Below are 20,335 nucleotides of genomic sequence, written 5' to 3'. Positions count from 1 at the left end.
CGGGCGCGGCCACCGCTGCTGCTCACTGCTCCCCTCACCTCCCAGGGGGTGATCAAGGGTGATGGGTCAAATGCAGAGAATAATTTCGCCACACCTAGTGTGTGTGTGACAATCATTGCTACTTTAACTTGAACTTTTTAATGTTTAACATTCCTTTCTTTGATGAAGACAAGAATATAAGTTGATGACTTGCATTGATTGCAATCAGATATTAGTGATGAGAACCTCCACATTTTACAATGGAGGAGAAAAAGTCTTCCACATGAAAGTGGTTGGTTTCTGGCATCTTATTTGTCCAGCTTCCATACTCCTTTTTATACACTTTACAGGAAATACTTTGGGGGCAAACTCCGTGGCTTGCTAGCTTTCCGAGACTCTTATTTTGTTAGCGCAAGCAGGATGAAGCAGCGCTTTTATTGTGAAGACAAGAACTGTGCAGTCAGTCTTTAGAGTTTTGACGGCTGGTACGGCGCGAGAGTCTATTGAAAGAAAAAAGTGTTTTTCGCCTTCCTGTCGGTCATTTTGTCCTAAAAATGATGTAGCAGCAGCCAGCGTCATCTCACAAGACCCTCGAGTGCCGTGAATGTCAATCAAGTGACGTCGTAGTGATTGATGATGGCACATTTTTAGGTCTGTTTTCTTAATGCCTGGCCGGCGATGGACTGACACACCCTCCACCATGGTCCGGTAGCTCGCGATCGACGTAATGGACACCCCTGATTTACAGATTACACCTTGTAGAGTAGTGGAGGAATCTTCAAAGCAGCAGATGCTAATACAGGTAAAAGCCAGTAAATTAGAATATTTTGAAAAACTTGATTTATTTCAGTAATTGCATTCAAAAGGTGTAACTTGTACATTATATTTATTCATTGCACACAGACTGATGCATTCAAGTGTTTATTTCATTTAATTTTGATGATTTGAAGTGGCAACAAATGAAAATCCAAAATTCCGTGTGTCACAAAATTAGAATATTACTTAAGGCTAATACAAAAAAGGGATTTGTAGAAATGTTGGCCAACTGAAAAGTATGAAAATGAAAAATATGAGCATGTACAATACTCAATACTTGGTTGGAGCTCCTTTTGCCTCAATTACTGCGTTAATGCGGCGTGGCATGGAGTCGATGAGTTTCTGGCACTGCTCAGGTGTTATGAGAGCCCAGGTTGCTCTGATAGTGGCCTTCAACTCTTCTGCGTTTTTGGGTCTGGCATTCTGCATATTCCTTTTCACAATACCCCACAGATTTTCTATGGGGCTAAGGTCAGGGGAGTTGGCGGGCCAATTTAGAACAGAAATACCATGGTCCGTAAACCAGGCACGGGTAGATTTTGCGCTGTGTGCAGGCGCCAAGTCCTGTTGGAACTTGAAATCTCCATCTCCATAGAGCAGGTCAGCAGCAGGAAGCATGAAGTGCTCTAAAACTTGCTGGTAGACGGCTGCGTTGACCCTGGATCTCAGGAAACAGAGTGGACCGACACCAGCAGATGACATGGCACCCCAAACCATCACTGATGGTGGAAACTTTACACTAGACTTCAGGCAACGTGGATCCTGTGCCTCTCCTGTCTTCCTCCAGACTCTGGGACCTCGATTTCCAAAGGAAATGCAAAATTTGCATGGTTGGGTGATGGTTTGGGGTGCCATGTCATCTGCTGGTGTCGGTCCACTCTGTTTCCTGAGAATTGGCCCGCGCCGCATTAACGCAGTAATTGAGGCAAAAGGAGCTCCAACCAAGTATTGAGTATTGTACATGCTCATATTTTTCATTTTCATACTTTTCAGTTGGCCAATATTTCTAAAAATCCCTTTTTTGTATTAGCCTTAAGTAATATTCTAATTTTGTGACACACGGAATTTTGGATTTTCATTTGTTGCCACTTCAAATCATCACAATTAAATGAAATAAACATTTGAATGCATCAGTCTGTGTGCAATGAATAAATATAATGTACAAGTTACACCTTTTGAATGCAATTACTGAAATAAATCAAGTTTTTCAAAATATTCTAATTTACTGGCTTTTACCTGTATAATACTGTCTTCAAGACAAGGAAAAATGAAAATTCCAGTGACATCCAAAGATTTTTTTCTTTTTTTTCTAACCACGGTGCAAATGTTGTAAAAAATAAATACATAAATACATACACGGGCAATCCATCCTTACATACATATCGTAATAAAATAAGGGAAATATAAGAGTTATAAAACTCCTATGTACAAATGCATAGTACATATGCATCTACAAAGAGGCCGGGCAAAGTTTCCTCTGTCATTTTGGGTTTTGTGGGCGGGGTTATGTAGATACAGTATGTGTCAAGTGCTGTGCATGGCACTTACTGTACAAACGATCCGCATAACTCCTCTCGCACCTCTGAAGTTAACAGTCTGTCACGAGCTTAAAAGTTGAGAGGTACACCACTGGGAGTATCAGGGGCGACGAATGTGGGCGTCCGGAAGAGTTGTGTGAGCGCAAACACGGACGAAATAAGTACAGTGCAGCGTTTGGCCAGCAGCCTCACGCCGTCACCTTCTCCTTGGCTCTGTCCAGACCCGTTTAGGCCCACGCTCCTACCCCCAGTTCCGGCTGTCTCCACAGCCCCAACGAACTCACGGTACAGAGCCACGATTTCTTTCAACTTGTCCATGGGCTCCTGGTTGTCGTCGCCCTGGTCCCTCGTGAGAAGCAAGCTTGTGTTACGGCAGCTGTCGCAACCAGGGCAAGGACTGGTTCGCATGCAAGCTGCTGAGAGCTGAACCAACGCGCCGAAGCTGTTAGATAAAGACCGCAGGGCTTCGTCAGGAGCCCAGCCTACACGAGTGGCCCGCTGACACCCGGACGCCAGGCGTCGAGCCTCCGCTTGGAGAAGAGTCCTCTCAGCCTCCGTCATGCTGGTGGGGCTCGATCCCATGCAACATGTTTCCGTACTGTTGCCATCAGATCCGTTGTGATTCTGGTCGGCCTCCATCTTGTTTGTGTGCTCGGGTAGCGCCCTCTCTAAGACCAACAAAAGCTGATCTATATCATGTCGCAGGGAGGCAAAACCTCCTTTCAGGCCGCCGTAGTTCTTGTTGGTGAGGGAGCGAAGAGGACCCCCAAGCGAGGTTGTGGGAGACACAGGACACGAGACTAAGGGACTGAGCTCAGAGGAGGCAGTGGAGAAGGTAGACAGCGGGCGAGGGTTGTCCTTTAGCAGAGACAAGATATTGGGATTCGGAGGGGGTATGGTGGGTGAAGGGACGGGAGGGGGTCTCGCCGTCTTTGGACGCGTGCGACGGGAGAACTCGTAGACGGTCAACTCCTCGTCGAAGCTGATACCATCCTCAGTGTCGCCGCTGAAGCAGTTGGCGTAGACGGTACGGCAGCCACAGGCTTCCCGCTGATGCTGCGGAGGGGTGCCGTCCTCGAGGGAAGGTGTCGGCGAGTCTCCCCCGAGCTGCATGTTCGAAATGCCCCCCATTCCAACTGCCGAGTGGCACCGCGACTGAGGCTGTTCAGATGAAACACTTTGCGAACTGTTCCCTGGGAAATTCAGATTAGGATGTGATCCGTTGGTCCCGTTGACCTTTCTCAAGTATGAGCTCAATTCCTCAGCCTCCTTAATGGTTGCTATGACAACCTCAGCTCCATCCTCTAATATATTCCCTCTACCGCCTGATTTTGAGGCCACTGTTTCTTTGTCTTTCACAGGGGTCTTGTTTATGTCGGACATACCGCTTGCTACTGACAAACCAGAGCCAAACCCAGATGTGTCTCCGTTTATAGAGCTGGTGGAGGGATAGTCCAGGGTCCCCAAAATCTCCTGGGAGCGAGTCATGTACCAAGGAAGAGCCTGGATCTTCCCTCTCAGGGCAGAGGCTGGCAGCCGGCCTCCAAGGCTGGAAGAGCTGCACCTCAGATCTGAGCCAGACCCCAATCTGTGCTCTTCTCTACTCGCCTGGCCTTTGGAGTTGCTTGAGGTGAGCGAAGTGGCAATTGATGTTTCTGTGTTTTTGGGTGACAGACTTTCGTGGCTCACAGAGACCCTCCTGGGACCCGACTGGACGCTGCCATTGCGGCTGCTCCAAGGGTGAATCCCATTTGCTGGACTTGTGCTGTCTGTAAAGACGCCTTTGTTCGGATCCGTTGGGGAGACTGGAGAGCTAGCGGGTAATGATAAAGGGTGGAAAATCTTTGGAGAAGTAGGTTTAGGTGGTACTGGAGGAGGGGTAGACAACTTTGTACCGGAATTAGAGCGAGGGATAGCGGGTACATTTGGTGGCGTTTTTGCAGGGATCCCATGTCCTCCATTCTCATTTGGCGGTCTCCCGTTTTCCTCAGTTTGTAGCGCAGTGCTGGGTAATGGCTGCTTGCTACATCGCACTGCTGTGATCAGAGGTAACCCACCCGTCCCGTATGTGACCGACTTGAACTCCATAGTGTCTGGCTCCATCTCCAAGAGGTTGGAAGACATATGTCCAGAGGTGTCCCCATTGCAGTGGGCGTATGATTTCCCATGCTTTGGAGACTTGGGTGGTATAATCTGAGGCTTGGGAGGCAGCTGGGGTTTAGGTGCTAATGGTGGTTTGGATTTAACGTCGTGTTTCTCAGCAGCTTTTGTTTTGCCGACAAGGTTGTTAACTATATTTGTGGGACCTTTTACATCCTCTTTCTTGATTTTACAAGTTTGCATCTTTTTGGAAAGGGGTGAGGATGGCTCTTTTCCCGTGGCAGCTGGAAGAGAATTCCACGTTCCGCTCAACCGGTTAGCATTCCGCCGGTCGGCCAGCTCTACGTCTGCAAGAGAAAGACACATTTTACTTTTCTTGTTGTGCACATCCCTCCAAGTAGAAATGTGCAAGTCACCTCAACAAATAATCATGAAATCATAGTTATATATAATATAACGAACCTGAAAGATCAGGAACTGGAGGAGTGAATCTCTCCTGTGCATCAAAAAACTCTTCATCCGACTCGGATGCATTCTCTTTGACCGAGAGATCTGTTTTGAGGTTGGGGGAAGGAGTTTGGAAGAGACACTCTTCATCCTTGGAGAGGCGCTGCTCTGCCTGTCGTGCTTTGTGGCCTGGAATGGAACTGGTTCTCACCGGGACTTTGGGAGGGGTTTTCTTCTTTCGTTTAATAAGCGTTGTGTCAAAAGGCGTGCTGTCAATCATTCGGAGATCTCTCGAACTGGGGATCTTAGAAATGCGTCTCAGTACCTCCCTTCCCTGCTCTTCCTCCTCATCCTCCTCGTCCTCATCATCATCACTCGTAGCCCCAGACGGGCTTGAGAGGAAATTGGCTTTAGAGAGATCAGCAAAGCAGAGACAAGCGTTGTCATTGGCCCTGTAGTTGAGATTGGTCGGTCGTGACGGGCCTTGGTAGAGTTTTGGTTCCAGCAGATAGGGTTGGTGAGCATCTGAAGGTTGTGATGCATCCAGACAATGAGGGCTTTTCTCATCGAGGGCAGCACTCAACGAGCTGCTGGACAAGCTGGAAAAGCTGCTGGTAACCCGTGGATCAGTGTGATACCAGGTGGTCTTTAAATTCATTTCCTCGTCCATCACACTCAATTTACGCAGACCACTTCCAGTTGCACCTCCGTCCTCTTCTCCCTCGTAGTCCTGACCATCCGTTGTCACAATTATCTTCACTTCCTGCTTGCCTTTGTGCTCCTCTCTCTCTTTCCTATCCTCTTCTCTCCTCTTTTCCTGCTCCTCTCGCCGTCTCTCCTCCCAGTCTTGACTTGCTGGGTCAGGGTGTTTGTAATTCTGCGAGTCCATCGGGTCGTCCTCGTCGGTTGAGTCATCCAAGTCACTACAGCAGCGGGACACGTATCCTAACGCCACAAACAATATGTTAGCACATATTTCAGTTCATTTGTACTATCTACTACGACCATGAGTGGCTTTTCTAACCGTATACCCATCCTTGGTAACAAACAAGTGATGGAAATACAGAATCTCCCAAACGAAAGTACACCCCTAATATTTCAGCAATCATTTTGATTGATCAAGTGAAACTTGAAAATACAGTGTGGTACCTCAACTTTCAAGCACATTGCATTCCACCACCGACCTTGTAACTCAAACCACTAAAATCAGCACCATTTATTGAAATGAATTAAAATGATGCTTGGCCCTCCCAAAACACCACAATTTGAACATGAAACATGCCTTTAAAAAACAACTACTTTTTACAATAGCATCTACTACAACCAACTACAATACAGGTAAAAGCCAGTAAATTAGAATATTTTGAAAAACTTGATTTATTTCAGTAATTGCATTCAAAAGGTGTAACTTGTACATTATATTTATTCATTGCACACAGACTGATGCATTCAAATGTTTATTTCATTTAATTTTGATGATTTGAAGTGGCAACAAATGAAAATCCAAAATTCCGTGTGTCACAAAATTAGAATATTACTTAAGGCTAATACAAAAAAGGGATTTTTAGAAATGTTGGCCAACTGAAAAGTATGAAAATGAAAAATATGAGCATGTACAATACTCAATACTTGGTTGGAGCTCCTTTTGCCTCAATTACTGCGTTAATGCGGCGTGGCATGGAGTCGATGAGTTTCTGGCACTGCTCAGGTGTTATGAGAGCCCAGGTTGCTCTGATAGTGGCCTTCAACTCTTCTGCGTTTTTGGGTCTGGCATTCTGCATCTTCCTTTTCACAATACCCCACAGATTTTCTATGGGGCTAAGGTCAGGGGAGTTGGCGGGCCAATTTAGAAGAGAAATACCATGGTCCGTAAACCAGGCACGGGTAGATTTTGCGCTGTGTGCAGGCGCCAAGTCCTGTTGGAACTTGAAATCTCCATCTCCATAGAGCAGGTCAGCAGCAGGAAGCATGAAGTGCTCTAAAACTTGCTGGTAGACGGCTGCGTTGACCCTGGATCTCAGGAAACAGAGTGGACCGACACCAGCAGATGACATGGCACCCCAAACCATCACCCAACCATGCAAATTTTGCATTTCCTTTGGAAATCGAGGTCCCAGAGTCTGGAGGAAGACAGGAGAGGCACAGGATCCACGTTGCCTGAAGTCTAGTGTAAAGTTTCCACCATCAGTGATGGTTTGGGGTGCCATGTCATCTGCTGGTGTCGGTCCACTCTGTTTCCTGAGATCCAGGGTCAACGCAGCCGTCTACCAGCAAGTTTTAGAGCACTTCATGCTTCCTGCTGCTGACCTGCTCTATGGAGATGGAGATTTCAAGTTCCAACAGGACTTGGCGCCTGCACACAGCGCAAAATCTACCCGTGCCTGGTTTACGGACCATGGTATTTCTGTTCTAAATTGGCCCGCCAACTCCCCTGACCTTAGCCCCATAGAAAATCTGTGGGGTATTGTGAAAAGGAAGATGCAGAATGCCAGACCCAAAAACGCAGAAGAGTTGAAGGCCACTATCAGAGCAACCTGGGCTCTCATAACACCTGAGCAGTGCCAGAAACTCATCGACTCCATGCCACGCCGCATTAACGCAGTAATTGAGGCAAAAGGAGCTCCAACCAAGTATTGAGTATTGTACATGCTCATATTTTTCATTTTCATACTTTTCAGTTGGCCAACATTTCTAAAAATCCCTTTTTTGTATTAGCCTTAAGTAATATTCTAATTTTGTGACACACGGAATTTTGGATTTTCATTTGTTGCCACTTCAAATCATCAAAATTAAATGAAATAAACATTTGAATGCATCAGTCTGTGTGCAATGAATAAATATAATGTACAAGTTACACCTTTTGAATGCAATTACTGAAATAAATCAAGTTTTTCAAAATATTCTAATTTACTGGCTTTTACCTGTAGTTTCATGAAAAGAGGTACAATTATTATTCAGCATTTACCTTGGGGACTTTTATATGCGTTTCTAATGGGCTGCTTCTCAGTCGTGTAACAATAGGAACTAGAAAATCCCTGTTTATATCTTACACGGACGTAATTGAGTGACGGACCGGATAGGTGGGAGTTGACACAAACTGAAGTGTACTGTATGTCTGTGTACCAAAGACTGTTGAGTCAGGGAACACAGCATCTGCAGCTTGTCAATATTTTTATGGATGAATGTTCTTCGTTTGTTGCTGCATGCCGCGAACGCTGGCATATTTTTAATTGTTTGTTTCTCTGATTTGTTTGTCCACTTCTCCTCCTACTTTCTCAGCTCCGGTGGTTGGAGGACAGGATTGCGTCGATCTCTGAGCGGCGCTCAAACGAGCACATAAACTGTCGAACTAAAAGCTATCTTTTTGTTTGTGTGTAAACAAAGCAGGAACAGCAACATGTAACAATATATTAACTCTTTAATGCTCAAACGGCACAACTCTATTACAAATATTACTTCAACCGGCGACGGAAATGCTCATAACTCAAAAAAGCCGTGAGACAGCTCCATCCGACCGTCCATCTTCTTCCGCTTATCCGTAATCGGGTCTTGAGGGCAGCAGCCTAAGCAGGGAAGTCCAGACTTCCCTCTCCCCAGCAACTTCATCCAGCGCATCCCGGAGGATCCCAAGGTGTTACCAGGCCAGCTGGGAGACAAAGTCTCACCACCATGTCCTAGGTTTTCCCCGTAGTCTCCTACCGGTCGGACGTGCCCTAAACCCCTCCCCAGGGAGGCGTTCGGGGGGCATTCTGACCAGATGCCCGAACCACCTCATCTGGCTCCTCTCTGGCGGCTTTACTATGAGCTCCTTTCGAATGAAAGAGTTTCTCACCCTTTGTCTAAGGGAGAGACCCGCCACCCGACGGAGGAAACTCATTTTGGCCGCTTGTACCCGTGATCTTGTCCTTTCGGTCATAACCCAAAGCTCATGACCATAGGTGAGGATGGGAACGTAGATCGACCGGTAAATTGAAAGCCTTGCCTTCCGTCTTAGTTCCTTTTTCATCACGACGGACTGATGCAGGGTCCGCATCACCACAGGCGCCGCACCGATTCCGCTTGTCGATTTCACGACCCACTCTTCCCTCACTCGTGAACAAGACTCTGAGGTACTTGAACTCCTCCACTTGGGGCGGGATCTCCTCCCCAACCCGGAGATGGAACTCCACCCTTTTCCTGGCGAGACGGCTTGTATCTCGAATTACTTGTAAGTTGAGGTACTCTGAAACTAGTAGAGGTGCCACTGTACTACAAACCCCGTTTCCATATGAGTTGGGAAATGGTGTTAGATGTAAATATAAACGGAATACAATGATTTGCAAATCCTTTTCAACCCATATTCAATTGAATGCACTACAAAGACAACATATTTGATGTTCAAACTCATAAACGTGTTTTTTTTTTGGCAAATAATAATTAACTTAGAATTTCATGGCTGCAACACGTGCCAAAGTAGTTGGGAAAGGGCATGTTCACCACTGTGTTACATGGCCTTTCCTTTGAACAACACTCAATAAACGATTGGGAACTGAGGAGACACATTTTTGAAGCTTCTCAGGTGGAATTCTTTCCCATTCTTGCTTGATGTACAGCTTAAGTTGTTCAACAGTCCGGGGGTCTCTATTGTGCTATTTTCGGCGCATTATGGGAGACAGGTCTGGACTACAGGCAGGCCAGTCTAGTACCCGCACTCTTTTACTATGAAGCCACGTTGATGTAACACGTGGCTTGGCATTGTCTTGCTGAAATAAGCAGGGGCGTCCATGGTAACGTTGCTTGGATGGCAACATATGTTGCTCCAAAAGCTGTATGTACCTTTCAGCATTAATGGTGCCTTCACAGATGTGTAAGTTACCCATGTCTTGGGCACTAATACACCCCCATACCACCACACATGCTGCCTTTTACACTTTGCGCCTATAACAATCTGGATGGTTCTTTTCCTCTTTGGTCCGGAGGACACGACGTCCACAGTTTCCAAAAACAATTTGAAATGTGGACTCGTCAGACCACAGAACACTTTTCCACTTTGCATCAGTCCATCTTAGATGAGCTCAGGCCCAGCAAAGCCGACTGCGTTTTTGGGTGTTGTTGATAAACGGTTTTCGCCTTGCATAGGAGAGTTTTAACTTGCACTTACAGATGTAGCGACCAACTGTATTTAGTGACAGTGGTTTTCTGAAGTGTTCCTGAGCCCATGTGGTGATATCCTTTACACACTGATGTCGCTTGTTGATGCAGTACAGCCTGAGGGATCGAAGGTCACAGGCTTAGCTTCGTGCTACGTGCAGTGATTTCTCCAGATTCTCTGAACCCTTTGATGATATTACGGAGCGTAGATGGTGAAATCCCTAAATTCCTTGCAATAGCTGGTTGAGAAAGGTTTTTCTTAAACTGTTCAACAATTTGCTCAGGCATTTGTTGACAAAGTGGTGACCCTCGCCCCATCCTTGTTTGTGAATGACTGAGCATTTCATGGAATCTACTTTTATACCCAATCATGGCACCCACCTGTTCCCAATTAGCCTGCACACCTGCGGGATGTTCCAAATAAGTGTTTGATGAGCATTCCTCAACTTTATCAGTATTTATTGCCACCTTTCCCAACTTCTTTGTCACGTGTTGCTGCCATCAAATTCTAAAGTTAATGATTATTTGCAAAAAAAAAATGTTTATGAGTTTGAACATCAAATATGTTGTCTTTGTAGCATATTCAACTGAATATGGCTTGAAAATGATTCGCAAATCATTGCATTCCGTTTATATTTACATCTAACACAATTTCCCAACTCATATGGAAACGGGGTTTGTACATTGAGAGTAGACAGTTAATAAAGACTCACTGAAAAAGAGTCAATGATTGTCTACAATGAAGCATGGATAGTGTCATGGTCTAGATATAATAGTCAGATATAATCAAATGGTTGCTGAAAGGTGAGTGGCGTCTTCAGTCTTGTGAGATACAGTGGGGCAAAAAAGTATTTAGTCAGCCACCGATTGTGCAAGTTCTCCCACTTAAAATGATGACAGAGGTCTTTTCATCATAGGTACACTTCAACTGTGAGAGACAGAATGTGAAAAAAAAATTCAAGAATTCACATTGTAGGATTTTTAAAGAATTTAATTGTAAATTATGGTGGAAAATAAGTATTTGGTCAATAACAAAAAATCAACTCAATACTTTGTAATATAACCTTTGTTGGCAATAACAGAGGTCAAACGATTACTATAGGTCTTTACCAGGTTTGCACACACAGTAGCTGGTATTTTGGCCCATTCCTCCATGCAGATCTTCTCGAGAGCAGTGATGTTTTGGGGCTGTCGCCGAGCAACACAGACTTTCAACTCCCTCCACAGATTTTCTATGGGGTTGAGGTCTGGAGACTGGCTAGGCCACTCCAGGACTTTCAAATGCTTCTTACAGAGCCACTCCTTCGTTGCCCGGGCGGTGTGTTTGGGATCATTGTCATGCTGGAAGACCCAGCCACGTTTCATCTTCAAAGCTCTCACTGACGGAAGGAGGTTTTGACTCAAAATCTCACGATACATGGCCCCGTTCATTCTTTCCTTAACACGGATCAGTCGGCCTGTCCCCTTAGCAGAAAAACAGCCCCAAAGCATGATGTTTCCACCCCCATGCTTCACAGTAGGTATGGTGTTCTTGGGATGCAACTCAGTATTCTTCTTCCTCCAAACACGACGAGTTGAGTTTATACGAAAAAGTTCTATTTTGGTTTCATCTGACCACATGACATTCTCCCAATCCTCTGCTGTATCATCCATGTGCTCTCTGGCAAACTTCAGACGGGCCTGGACATGCACTGGCTTAAGCAGGATTTGATTCCCTGTTGGCGTAGTGTGTTACTGATGGTAACCTTTGTTACTTTGGTCACAGCTCTCTGCAGGTCATTCACCAGGTCCCCCCGTGTGGTTCTGGGATTTTTGCTCACCGTTCTCATGATAATTTTGACCCCACGGGATGAGATCTTGCGTGGAGCCCCAAATCGAGGGAGATTATCAGTGGTCTTGTATGTCTTCCATTTTCTGATAATTGCTCCCACAGTTGATTTTTTCACACCAAGCTTCTTGCCTATTGTAGATTCACTCTTCAGTCTGGTGCAGGTCTACAATTCTTTTCCTGGTGTCCTTTGACAGCTCTTTGGTCTTGGCCATAGTGGAGTTTGGAGTCTGACTGTTTGAGGCTGTGGACAGGTGTCTTTTATACAGATAACCAGTTCAAACAGGTGCCATTAATACAGGTAACGAGTGGAGGACAGAAGAGCTTCTTAAAGAAGAAGTTACAGGTCTGTGAGAGCCAGAGATCTTCCTTGTTTGAAGTGACCAAATACTTATTTTCCACCATAATTTACAAATAAATTCTTTAAAATCCCTACAATGTCATCATTTTAAGTGGGAGAACTTGCACAATTGGTGGCTGACTAAATACTTTTTTGCCCCACTGTATGTATTAAATGGGCACAGTCATAAAGTGATTATTCAAAGCGTTGTTGCTCACTTGATAGGGATTCATAGCACACGCCCTCTACTACGGCCAACTTCCCACACACACCTTCTTCAGCTGGAATACGGTGCACCCTCACTTTGGGGCGCCCCATACGGAAGACACTGAGGCAGGGGTCCACCAGGAGTTTGCAGTAGCCTCCCAGCAGACATGCTAGGTCTTTGGCTGCCAGAGAGTCCATCAGTAAGGCGAAGGGCTGAGAGATGGAGGGCATTGTAAAGCGGAAGTGATTTCAGCCAGAGGGTAAGGGAGAAAGAGGCAATGGAGTGGGACAAAGGAGGGAGAGAGAGAGTCACATTTGAGTCCAGTGAATTGGTCTTATGCCGCTCACACACACTCCCTTGGGCTACTTGGCTGTCACAGGAGCCATGCTTGACCTATATTTACTCCAGCATCAATTCTCTAAATCTGTGTCAGCGTATGAGTGCCTCCATGTTTATGAATAATAGAGCCTGCTATCTCAGTGTCCGGTAGCACGACCTACCTTCATGTCGTGCAGCGAGATGCGCAGTAGACTGACTTTGTCCGACTCGGAGAGCAACTCCACGCGGCTGATGCTGCTGAACTCCACCAGTGTGGAGATCACGTTGAGCTTGTGGTTGATGACCTGACTCATCCCATACTTGGCTCCCACTAACAGGCTGACCAACACCTCCCTCTCCTGAAGCTGAGTGAAAACATGCACAGATAAATATCCATTAGCAAGTGTTCAATAGGCTTCAAAACAGAGCTTACCGTATTTTCCGCACTATAAGGCGCACCGGATTATTAGCCGCACCTTCAATGAATTACATATTTCATAACTTTGTCCACCAATAAGCCGCCCCGGATTATAAGCCGCGCCTACGCTGCGCTAAAGGGAATGTCAAAAAAACAGTCAGATAGTTCAGTCAAACTTTAATAATATATTGAAAACCAGCGTTCTAACAACTCTGTCCCAAAATGTACGCAAATGTGCAATCACAAACATAGTAAAATTCAAAATGGTGTAGAGCAATAGCAACATAATGTTGCTCGAACGTTAATGTCACAACACACAAAATAAACATAGCGCTCACCTTCTGAAGTTATTCTTCATTCGTAAATCCTTCGAATTCTTCGTCTTCGGTGTCCGAATTGAAAAGTTGCGCAAGCGTGGTATCCAAAATGGCCGGTTCCGTCTCGTCGAAGTCATCGGAGTCAGTGTCGCTGTTGTTCTGTGAATCCTGCCTTCCGGAAAGCTCGGACCACAGTTGTGACCGAAATATCTGCCCAGGCATTTACGATCCACTGGCAAATGTTGGCGTATGTCGTCCGGCGCTGTCTGCCCGTCTTAGTGAAGGTGTGTTCGCCTTCGGAGCTGTGTGAAAAAAGCCACCCGGCCTCTTCGCGTAAACTTCCCTTAACCACTCGCTCATCTTTTCTTCATCCATCCATCCCTTCGAGTTAGCTTTTATGATGACGCCGGCTGGAAAGGTCTCTTTTGGCAAGGTCTTCCTTTTGAATATCACCATGGGTGGAAGTTAGCATGGCAAGCTAGAACCACAGTGAAGGATGACTTCTCATTCCCTGTGGTGCGAATATTCACCGTACGTGCTCCCGTTCCACAGTGCGGTTCACAGGAATATCAGTTGCTGTGAAATACGGTAGTAATCCGTGTGCGGATGGAGAGATTGCGTCTTTTTATGAACCGGATCCTTGTCGCTTAGTAGGAGCCATTTTGTGGTCTTTACAGATGTAAACAGGAAATGAAACGTACGGTGATATCCGCGCGTTTTTTCTTCTTCTTCCGGGGGCGGGTGGTTGCTTACAGTAGAAGAAGAAGCGCTTCCTGTTCTATGGGGGCGGGTGCTTTCCTTGGCGGTTGCTTGCGTAGAAGAAGAAGCGCTTCCTGTTCTACCGGGAAAAAAGATGGCGGCTGTTTACCGAAGTTGCGAGATCGAAACTTTATGAAAATGAATCGTAATAAAGCGCACCGGGTTATAAGGCGCACTGTCAGCTTTTGAGAAAATTTGTGGTTTTTAGGTGCGCCTTATAGTGCGGAAAATACGGTACATCATTCACACAATCCCATAAGATACAAAACTGTTGTGTTTTTAGTGTTTTTTCCTGCTTTCTCCTCTTGTCTACACCTGTGCTTCTAGTGATTTGTCCTCGGCGAGGGGCGGACCTTGATGCACACCTGCTCACAATTAGCACTCCGGTATATAGGCACGTCACGGTCAGCTTGGCCTCGCCGGTTATTGTCTCCTGCACCTCCCACGTGCATGTGCCTGCTTCGTTTCATCAGTCCCGGTATGTTGCCACTCCTTATTCCTGTAATCCCTCACCTCTTTGTGCTTGCTTCCGTAGCCCCCCCTGAGGTAAAGAGGATTTTTGTGTTGGACTTATTGCTGTGTTCAGTGCGCCCTGGCCTACCTCCCTGCCGACCACTGTGGAACCTGTTTTTGTTGATTATTCATGGTGTGCATTTTTTGCCCCATCGCCTTTTGTTGTAATTGTTGGACTTATTAAATATTCCCCTTTTATTATTCAACATTGCCTCTCGTCTCTGCATCCTGGGATCACCGTGATCAAATCCTAACACAAAACAATAGCAGTATAAAACTTGGTGCTTTAAAATATTCAAATGCTCAATTTTGTTTGGCACGGTATTTTTCGGACTATAAGCCGCTCCGGAGTATAAGCCGCACCGGCCGAAAATGCATAATAAAGAAGTAAAAAAAAACATATATAAGTCGCACTGGAGTATAAGTCGCATTTTTGGGGGAAATGTATTCGATAAAAGCCAACAGCAAGAATAGACATTTGAAAGGCAATTTAAAATAAATGAAGAATAGTGAACAACAGGCTGAATAAGTGTACGTTATATGAGGCATAAATAACCAACTGGTATGTTAACGTAACATATTATGGTAAGAGTCATTCAAATAACTATAACATATAGAACATGCTATACAATCTGTCACTCCTAATCGCTAAATCCCATGAAATCTTATACGTCTAGTCTCTTACGTGAATGACATCAATAATATTATAATGTGTTCATCATTTCACACATAAGTCGCTCCTGAGTATAAGTCGCACTATGGAAAAAACTGCCACTTATAGTACAAAAAATACGTTATGCTGTTTATAAACAGTTATAAATGTTTTACTCATTACTGTGTTAATAATCATCTATAAAAAGCTTCACGGTTGCATTGTTAAACTTTATAAACGATTGATTGGGTATTTTGATATTATATTAAAGGGGAGCTGTGGCCGCAAGGTAGTTGGTGCCTGTCGTGGCGGTAATCCTAGAACCCGTTGGTGGACACCGGCGGTGAGGGATGCCGTCAAGCTGAAGAAGGAGTCCTATCGGGTTCTTTTGGCTCATGGGACTCCTGAGGCAGCGGACAGGTACCGACAGGCCAAGCGGTGTGCGGCTTCAGCGGTCGCGGAGGCAAAAACTCGGACATGGGAGGAGTTCGGGGAAGCCATGGAAAACGACTTCCGGACGGCTTCGAAGCGATTCTGGACCACCATCCACCGCCTCAGGAAGGGGAAGCAGTGCACTACCAACACCGTGTATGGTGCGGATGGTGTTCTGCTGACCTCGACTGCGGAAGTTGTGGATCGGTGGAGGGAATACTTCGAAGACCTCCTCAATCCCACCAACACGTCTTCCTATGAGGAAGCAGTGCCTGAGGAATCTGTGGTGGGCTCTTCTATTTCTGGGGCTGAGGTTGCTGAGGTAGTTAAAAAGCTCCTCGGTGGCAAGGCCCCGGGGGTGGATGAGATCCGCCCGGAGTTCCTTAAGGCTCTGGATGCTGTAGGGCTGTCTTGGTTGACAAGACTCTGCAGCATCGCGTGGACATCGGGGGCAGTACCTCTGGATTGGCAGACCGGGGTGGTGGTTCCTCTCTTTAAAAAGGGGAACCGGAGGGTGTGTTCTAACTATCGTGGGATCACACTCCTCAGCCTTCCCGGTAAGGTCTATTCAGGTGTACTGGAGAGGAGGCTACGCCGGATAGTCGAACCTCGGATTCAGGAGGAACAGTGTGGTTTTCGTCCTGGTCGTGGAACTGTGGACCAGCTCTATACTCTCGGCAGGGTCCTTGAGGGTGCATGGGAGTTTGCCCAACCAGTCTACATGTGCTTTGTGGACTTGGAGAAGGCATTCGACCGTGTCCCTCGGGAAGTCCTGTGGGGAGTGCTCAGAGAGTATGGGGTTTCGGACTGTCTGATTGTGGCGGTCCGCTCCCTGTATGATCAGTGTCAGAGCTTGGTTCGCATTGCCGGCAGTAAGTCGGACACGTTTCCGGTGAGGGTTGGACTCCGCCAAGGCTGCCCTTTGTCACCCATTCTGTTCATAACTTTTATGGACAGAATTTCTAGGCGCAGTCAAGGCGTTGAGGGGATCCGGTTTGGTGGCTGCAGGATTAGGTCTCTGCTTTTTGCAGATGATTTGGTCCTGATGGCTTCATCTGGCCAGGATCTTCAGCTCTCACTGGATCGGTTCGCAGCTGAGTGTGAAGCGACTGGGATGAGAATCAGCACCTCCAAGTCCGAGTCCATGGTTCTCGCCCGGAAAAGGGTGGAGTGCCATCTCCGGGTTGGGGAGGAGATCTTGCCCCAAGTGGAGGAGCTCAAGTACCTCGGAGTCTTGTTCACGAGTGAGGGAAGAGTGGATCGTGAGATCGACAGGCGGATCGGTGCGGCGTCTTCAGTAATGCGGACGCTGTATCGATCCGTTGTGGTGAAGAAGGAGCTGAGCCGGAAGGCAAAGCTCTCAATTTACCGGTCGATCTACGTTCCCATCCTCACCTATGGTCATGAGCTTTGGGTTATGACCGAAAGGACAAGATCACGGGTACAAGCGGCCGAAATGAGTTTCCTCCGCCGGGTGGCGGGGCTCTCCCTTAGAGATAGGGTGAGAAGCTCTGTCATCCGGGGGGAGCTCAAAGTAAAGCCGCTGCTCCTCCACATCGAGAGGAGCCAGATGAGGTGGTTCGGGCATCTGGTCAGGATGCCACCCGAGCGCCTCCCTAAGGAGGTGTTTAGGGCATGTCCGACCGGTAGGAGGAGACCCAGGACACGTTGGGAAGACTATGTCTCCCGGCTGGCCTGGGAACGCCTCGGGATCCCCCGGGAGGAGCTGGACGAAGTGGCTGGGGAGAGGGAAGTCTGGGCTTCCCTGCTTAGGCTGCTGCCCCCGCGACCCGACCTCGGATAAGCGGAAGAAGATGGATGGATGGATGGATTAAAGGGGAGCTGCAATATTTTGGAATTTGACCTATGGTTCATAATCATTATGATGACGCATGTCTAAAAACGCTTGCAAGATGCGGCTAATGAGTCACCGTTGTCGGCTTCAAAGCCCGCTAAAACAACGTCAAAACCCCCCATCAACGTTCTATACACACCCTGCAAATCTATAAATAAACATAGTAACAGACACGATCATAACAATATGTAACATGTACAATATTTACCGTATTTTGGTCATTTCTAATTCTTCTGCGCATTTATTTACGTTTCCATAGCAGCACACTTCCGACTTCCCGCAACAAATATGTTCCTACGCCCGGAATCAAACGCGAGTGTGTTTTCTAATCATGGCAGTCTTGGTAACAGACAATGGAGACAACTATTTTTGGACAAATGAGGATTCACAACCTTATCTTTTTGAACCTGAATATACGGAGGATGAAGTTAACTCTTTCCGTTGTTAGTTTCCACGGCTAATACTACAGCACGCCGATGTGTTACTACAGTATAAAAAGAGTTCCCCACTGTTCGCTCTTACAATAACAATGTCGCTATAGTTTGGTTCGTATACAGGAAGTATTGTTGACGGTTTGTGAATGCATTTTAAAGTGATTTTAGAGGTAGAATTGATTGCTACCATTAGCTGCATACTTGCTACCTAGAACGAGACAATTTGTATATGTTGGAATGCAAAGGAAAAAAAAAAAAAGTCGTCTTCTTGTTTCTCATAATGATTGTGAACAATGGGCAAAATTCCCCAAAAAGTGCAGTTCCCCTTTAAGGTATTGTCAATGGGTAGATCATTTAGAAAGTGTATGTAAATAAGAAATACAACTATCTCTTTACATTCACTTACACATACAGTATTCAGACATGTAGTAATGGTTACATTTATAAACTGCATGCTAATGAGTATTCATGTCGGAAATATTGTTTATAAATTGTATTCAGTTTTTACTAATAATTTATTAATGCTAAATAGTTTGTACATATTATGATGCAGGTGTGTCAAAGTCAAGGCCCGTGAATGAATGATCTATGGCCCCCAGGATGATATTTGATTAGTATTAGAAGCGGCCCGCAGGCCACAGCCGCCTGCTGCTGTTTTGCACGCACTAATACTCCATCAGTGTTGGCGCTAGGAATTTTCAAAATGGGGTCCCAGGGACCCTATCAAGTCATAAAAATGGGGTCCCACAGTAAATATTTGGGGTCCACCTTTTTTGTAAGCGTTTTTAAAACAAATGACAAATGTATGCATGATCCTGTTTCATCTCACATTCTATGTTTTGGAAAAAGGTTGTCATTCATTCATTTTATGCATGTGTAAATGTATTCAGTTATAAACATTCATTCACTTTCTTCTTTCCTTCATGGATCTAAACTTATTTTTGTCTATATTTTTATTGTAATATTTTCAGAATGTCTTTGTTCTATTTTTGGCCAAAGTAAGACAAAAAAAACAATCTGAAGTTGTCTTTATTTTTTAGTTTTATGCCATGATTTTAATAGTCTGTGTGCACACATTTTCCTCCAAACTCAAATGACTTTGTTATAAAGAGTTACTGACTATTTTCCCAATATTAAAATGAGAGTAAAGTTGTAGTAACAACAATCTACTGAATGATGTGAACACATATAAAACAGATATAAGAGTGAATTTGACGGAAGGAGCTATAAGCTTTCGGTACAACCTCCATGCAGACTCTTACCATCATCGTAGCCGAGTAGGATCTCCCCCCATATGAGATGAGCTCTCCCAGCTGAGTGAGGTACGCTAGCCGAGCCTGGGAAGCAGATATTACCTGAATAAAAAAGGCACAGGTAAGGAATGGGAGGAAGGAAGAGAACAAACCATCACTTACTCGCTCCACAGAACTCTCATTTACACTCAAGCTCTTGCTCCATGTATCCCTTTAAAGTTAAAGTACCAGCTCTTGCTCTTGCTCCATGTATCCCTTTAAAGTTAAAGTACCAGCTCTTGCTCCATATATCCCTTTAAAGTTAAAGTACCAGCTCTTGCTACATATATCCCTTTAAAGTTAAAGTACCAGCTCTTGCTCTTGCTCCATGTATCCCTTTAAAGTTAAAGTACCAGCTCTTGCTCTTGCTCCATATATCCCTTTAAAGTTAAAGTACCAGCTCTTGCTCCATATATCCCTTTAAAGTTAAAGTACCAGCTCTTGCTCCATATATCCCTTTAAAGTTAAAGTACCAGCTCTTGCTCCATATATCCCTTTAAAGTTAAAGTACCAGCTCTTGCTCCATGTATCCCTTTAAAGTTAAAGTACCAGCTCTTGCTACATATATCCCTTTAAAGTTAAAGTACCAGCTCTTGCTCCATATATCCCTTTAAAGTTAAAGTACCAGCTCTTGCTACATATATCCCTTTAGAGTTAAAGTACCAGCTCTTGCTTTTGCTCCATATATCCCTTTAAAGTTAAAGTACCAGCTCTTGCTCCATATATCCCTTTAAAGTTAAAGTACCAGCTCTTGCTCTTGCTCCATGTATCCCTTTAAAGTTAAAGTACCAGCTCTTGCTCTTGCTCCATATATCCCTTTAAAGTTAAAGTACCAGCTCTTGCTCCATATATCCCTTTAAAGTTAAAGTACCAGCTCTTGCTCCATATATCCCTTTAAAGTTAAAGTACCAGCTCTTGCTACATATATCCCTTTAAAGTTAAAGTACCAGCTCTTGCTA

At 45.4% G+C, this 20,335-nt stretch overlaps 1 protein-coding gene across 4 annotated transcripts in view; it reads right to left on the bottom strand.

Annotated features, from left to right (window-relative positions):
- Positions 1-1,817: 1,817 nt before the first annotated feature.
- frmpd1b (FERM and PDZ domain containing 1b) overlaps positions 1,818-20,335 on the bottom strand; it is a 155,236-nt gene continuing 136,718 nt past the window's right edge. For 3 of the 4 annotated variants that reach the window (XM_061930309.2, XM_061930310.2, XM_061930313.2), the window contains 5 exons: positions 19,347-19,439; positions 12,887-13,069; positions 12,397-12,598; positions 4,896-5,825; positions 1,818-4,780 (listed from right to left, as the gene is read on the bottom strand). In XM_061930309.2, the coding sequence (XP_061786293.1) occupies positions 2,403-4,780; positions 4,896-5,825; positions 12,397-12,598; positions 12,887-13,069; positions 19,347-19,439 (3,786 nt within the window). In that variant the 3' untranslated portion in view covers positions 1,818-2,402. The remainder of the gene's footprint in view (positions 4,781-4,895; positions 5,826-12,396; positions 12,599-12,886; positions 13,070-19,346; positions 19,440-20,335) is intronic. The other variant, XM_061930312.2, reaches the window with a different exon arrangement.

The sequence above is a fragment of the Nerophis lumbriciformis genome, linkage group LG36 (assembly GCF_033978685.3).
Source record: "Nerophis lumbriciformis linkage group LG36, RoL_Nlum_v2.1, whole genome shotgun sequence".
NCBI classification, from domain to species: Eukaryota; Metazoa; Chordata; class Actinopteri; order Syngnathiformes; family Syngnathidae; genus Nerophis; species Nerophis lumbriciformis.
Note: the sequence above shows the minus strand (reverse complement) of the source record. Positions and strands in the feature narration are given on the sequence as shown.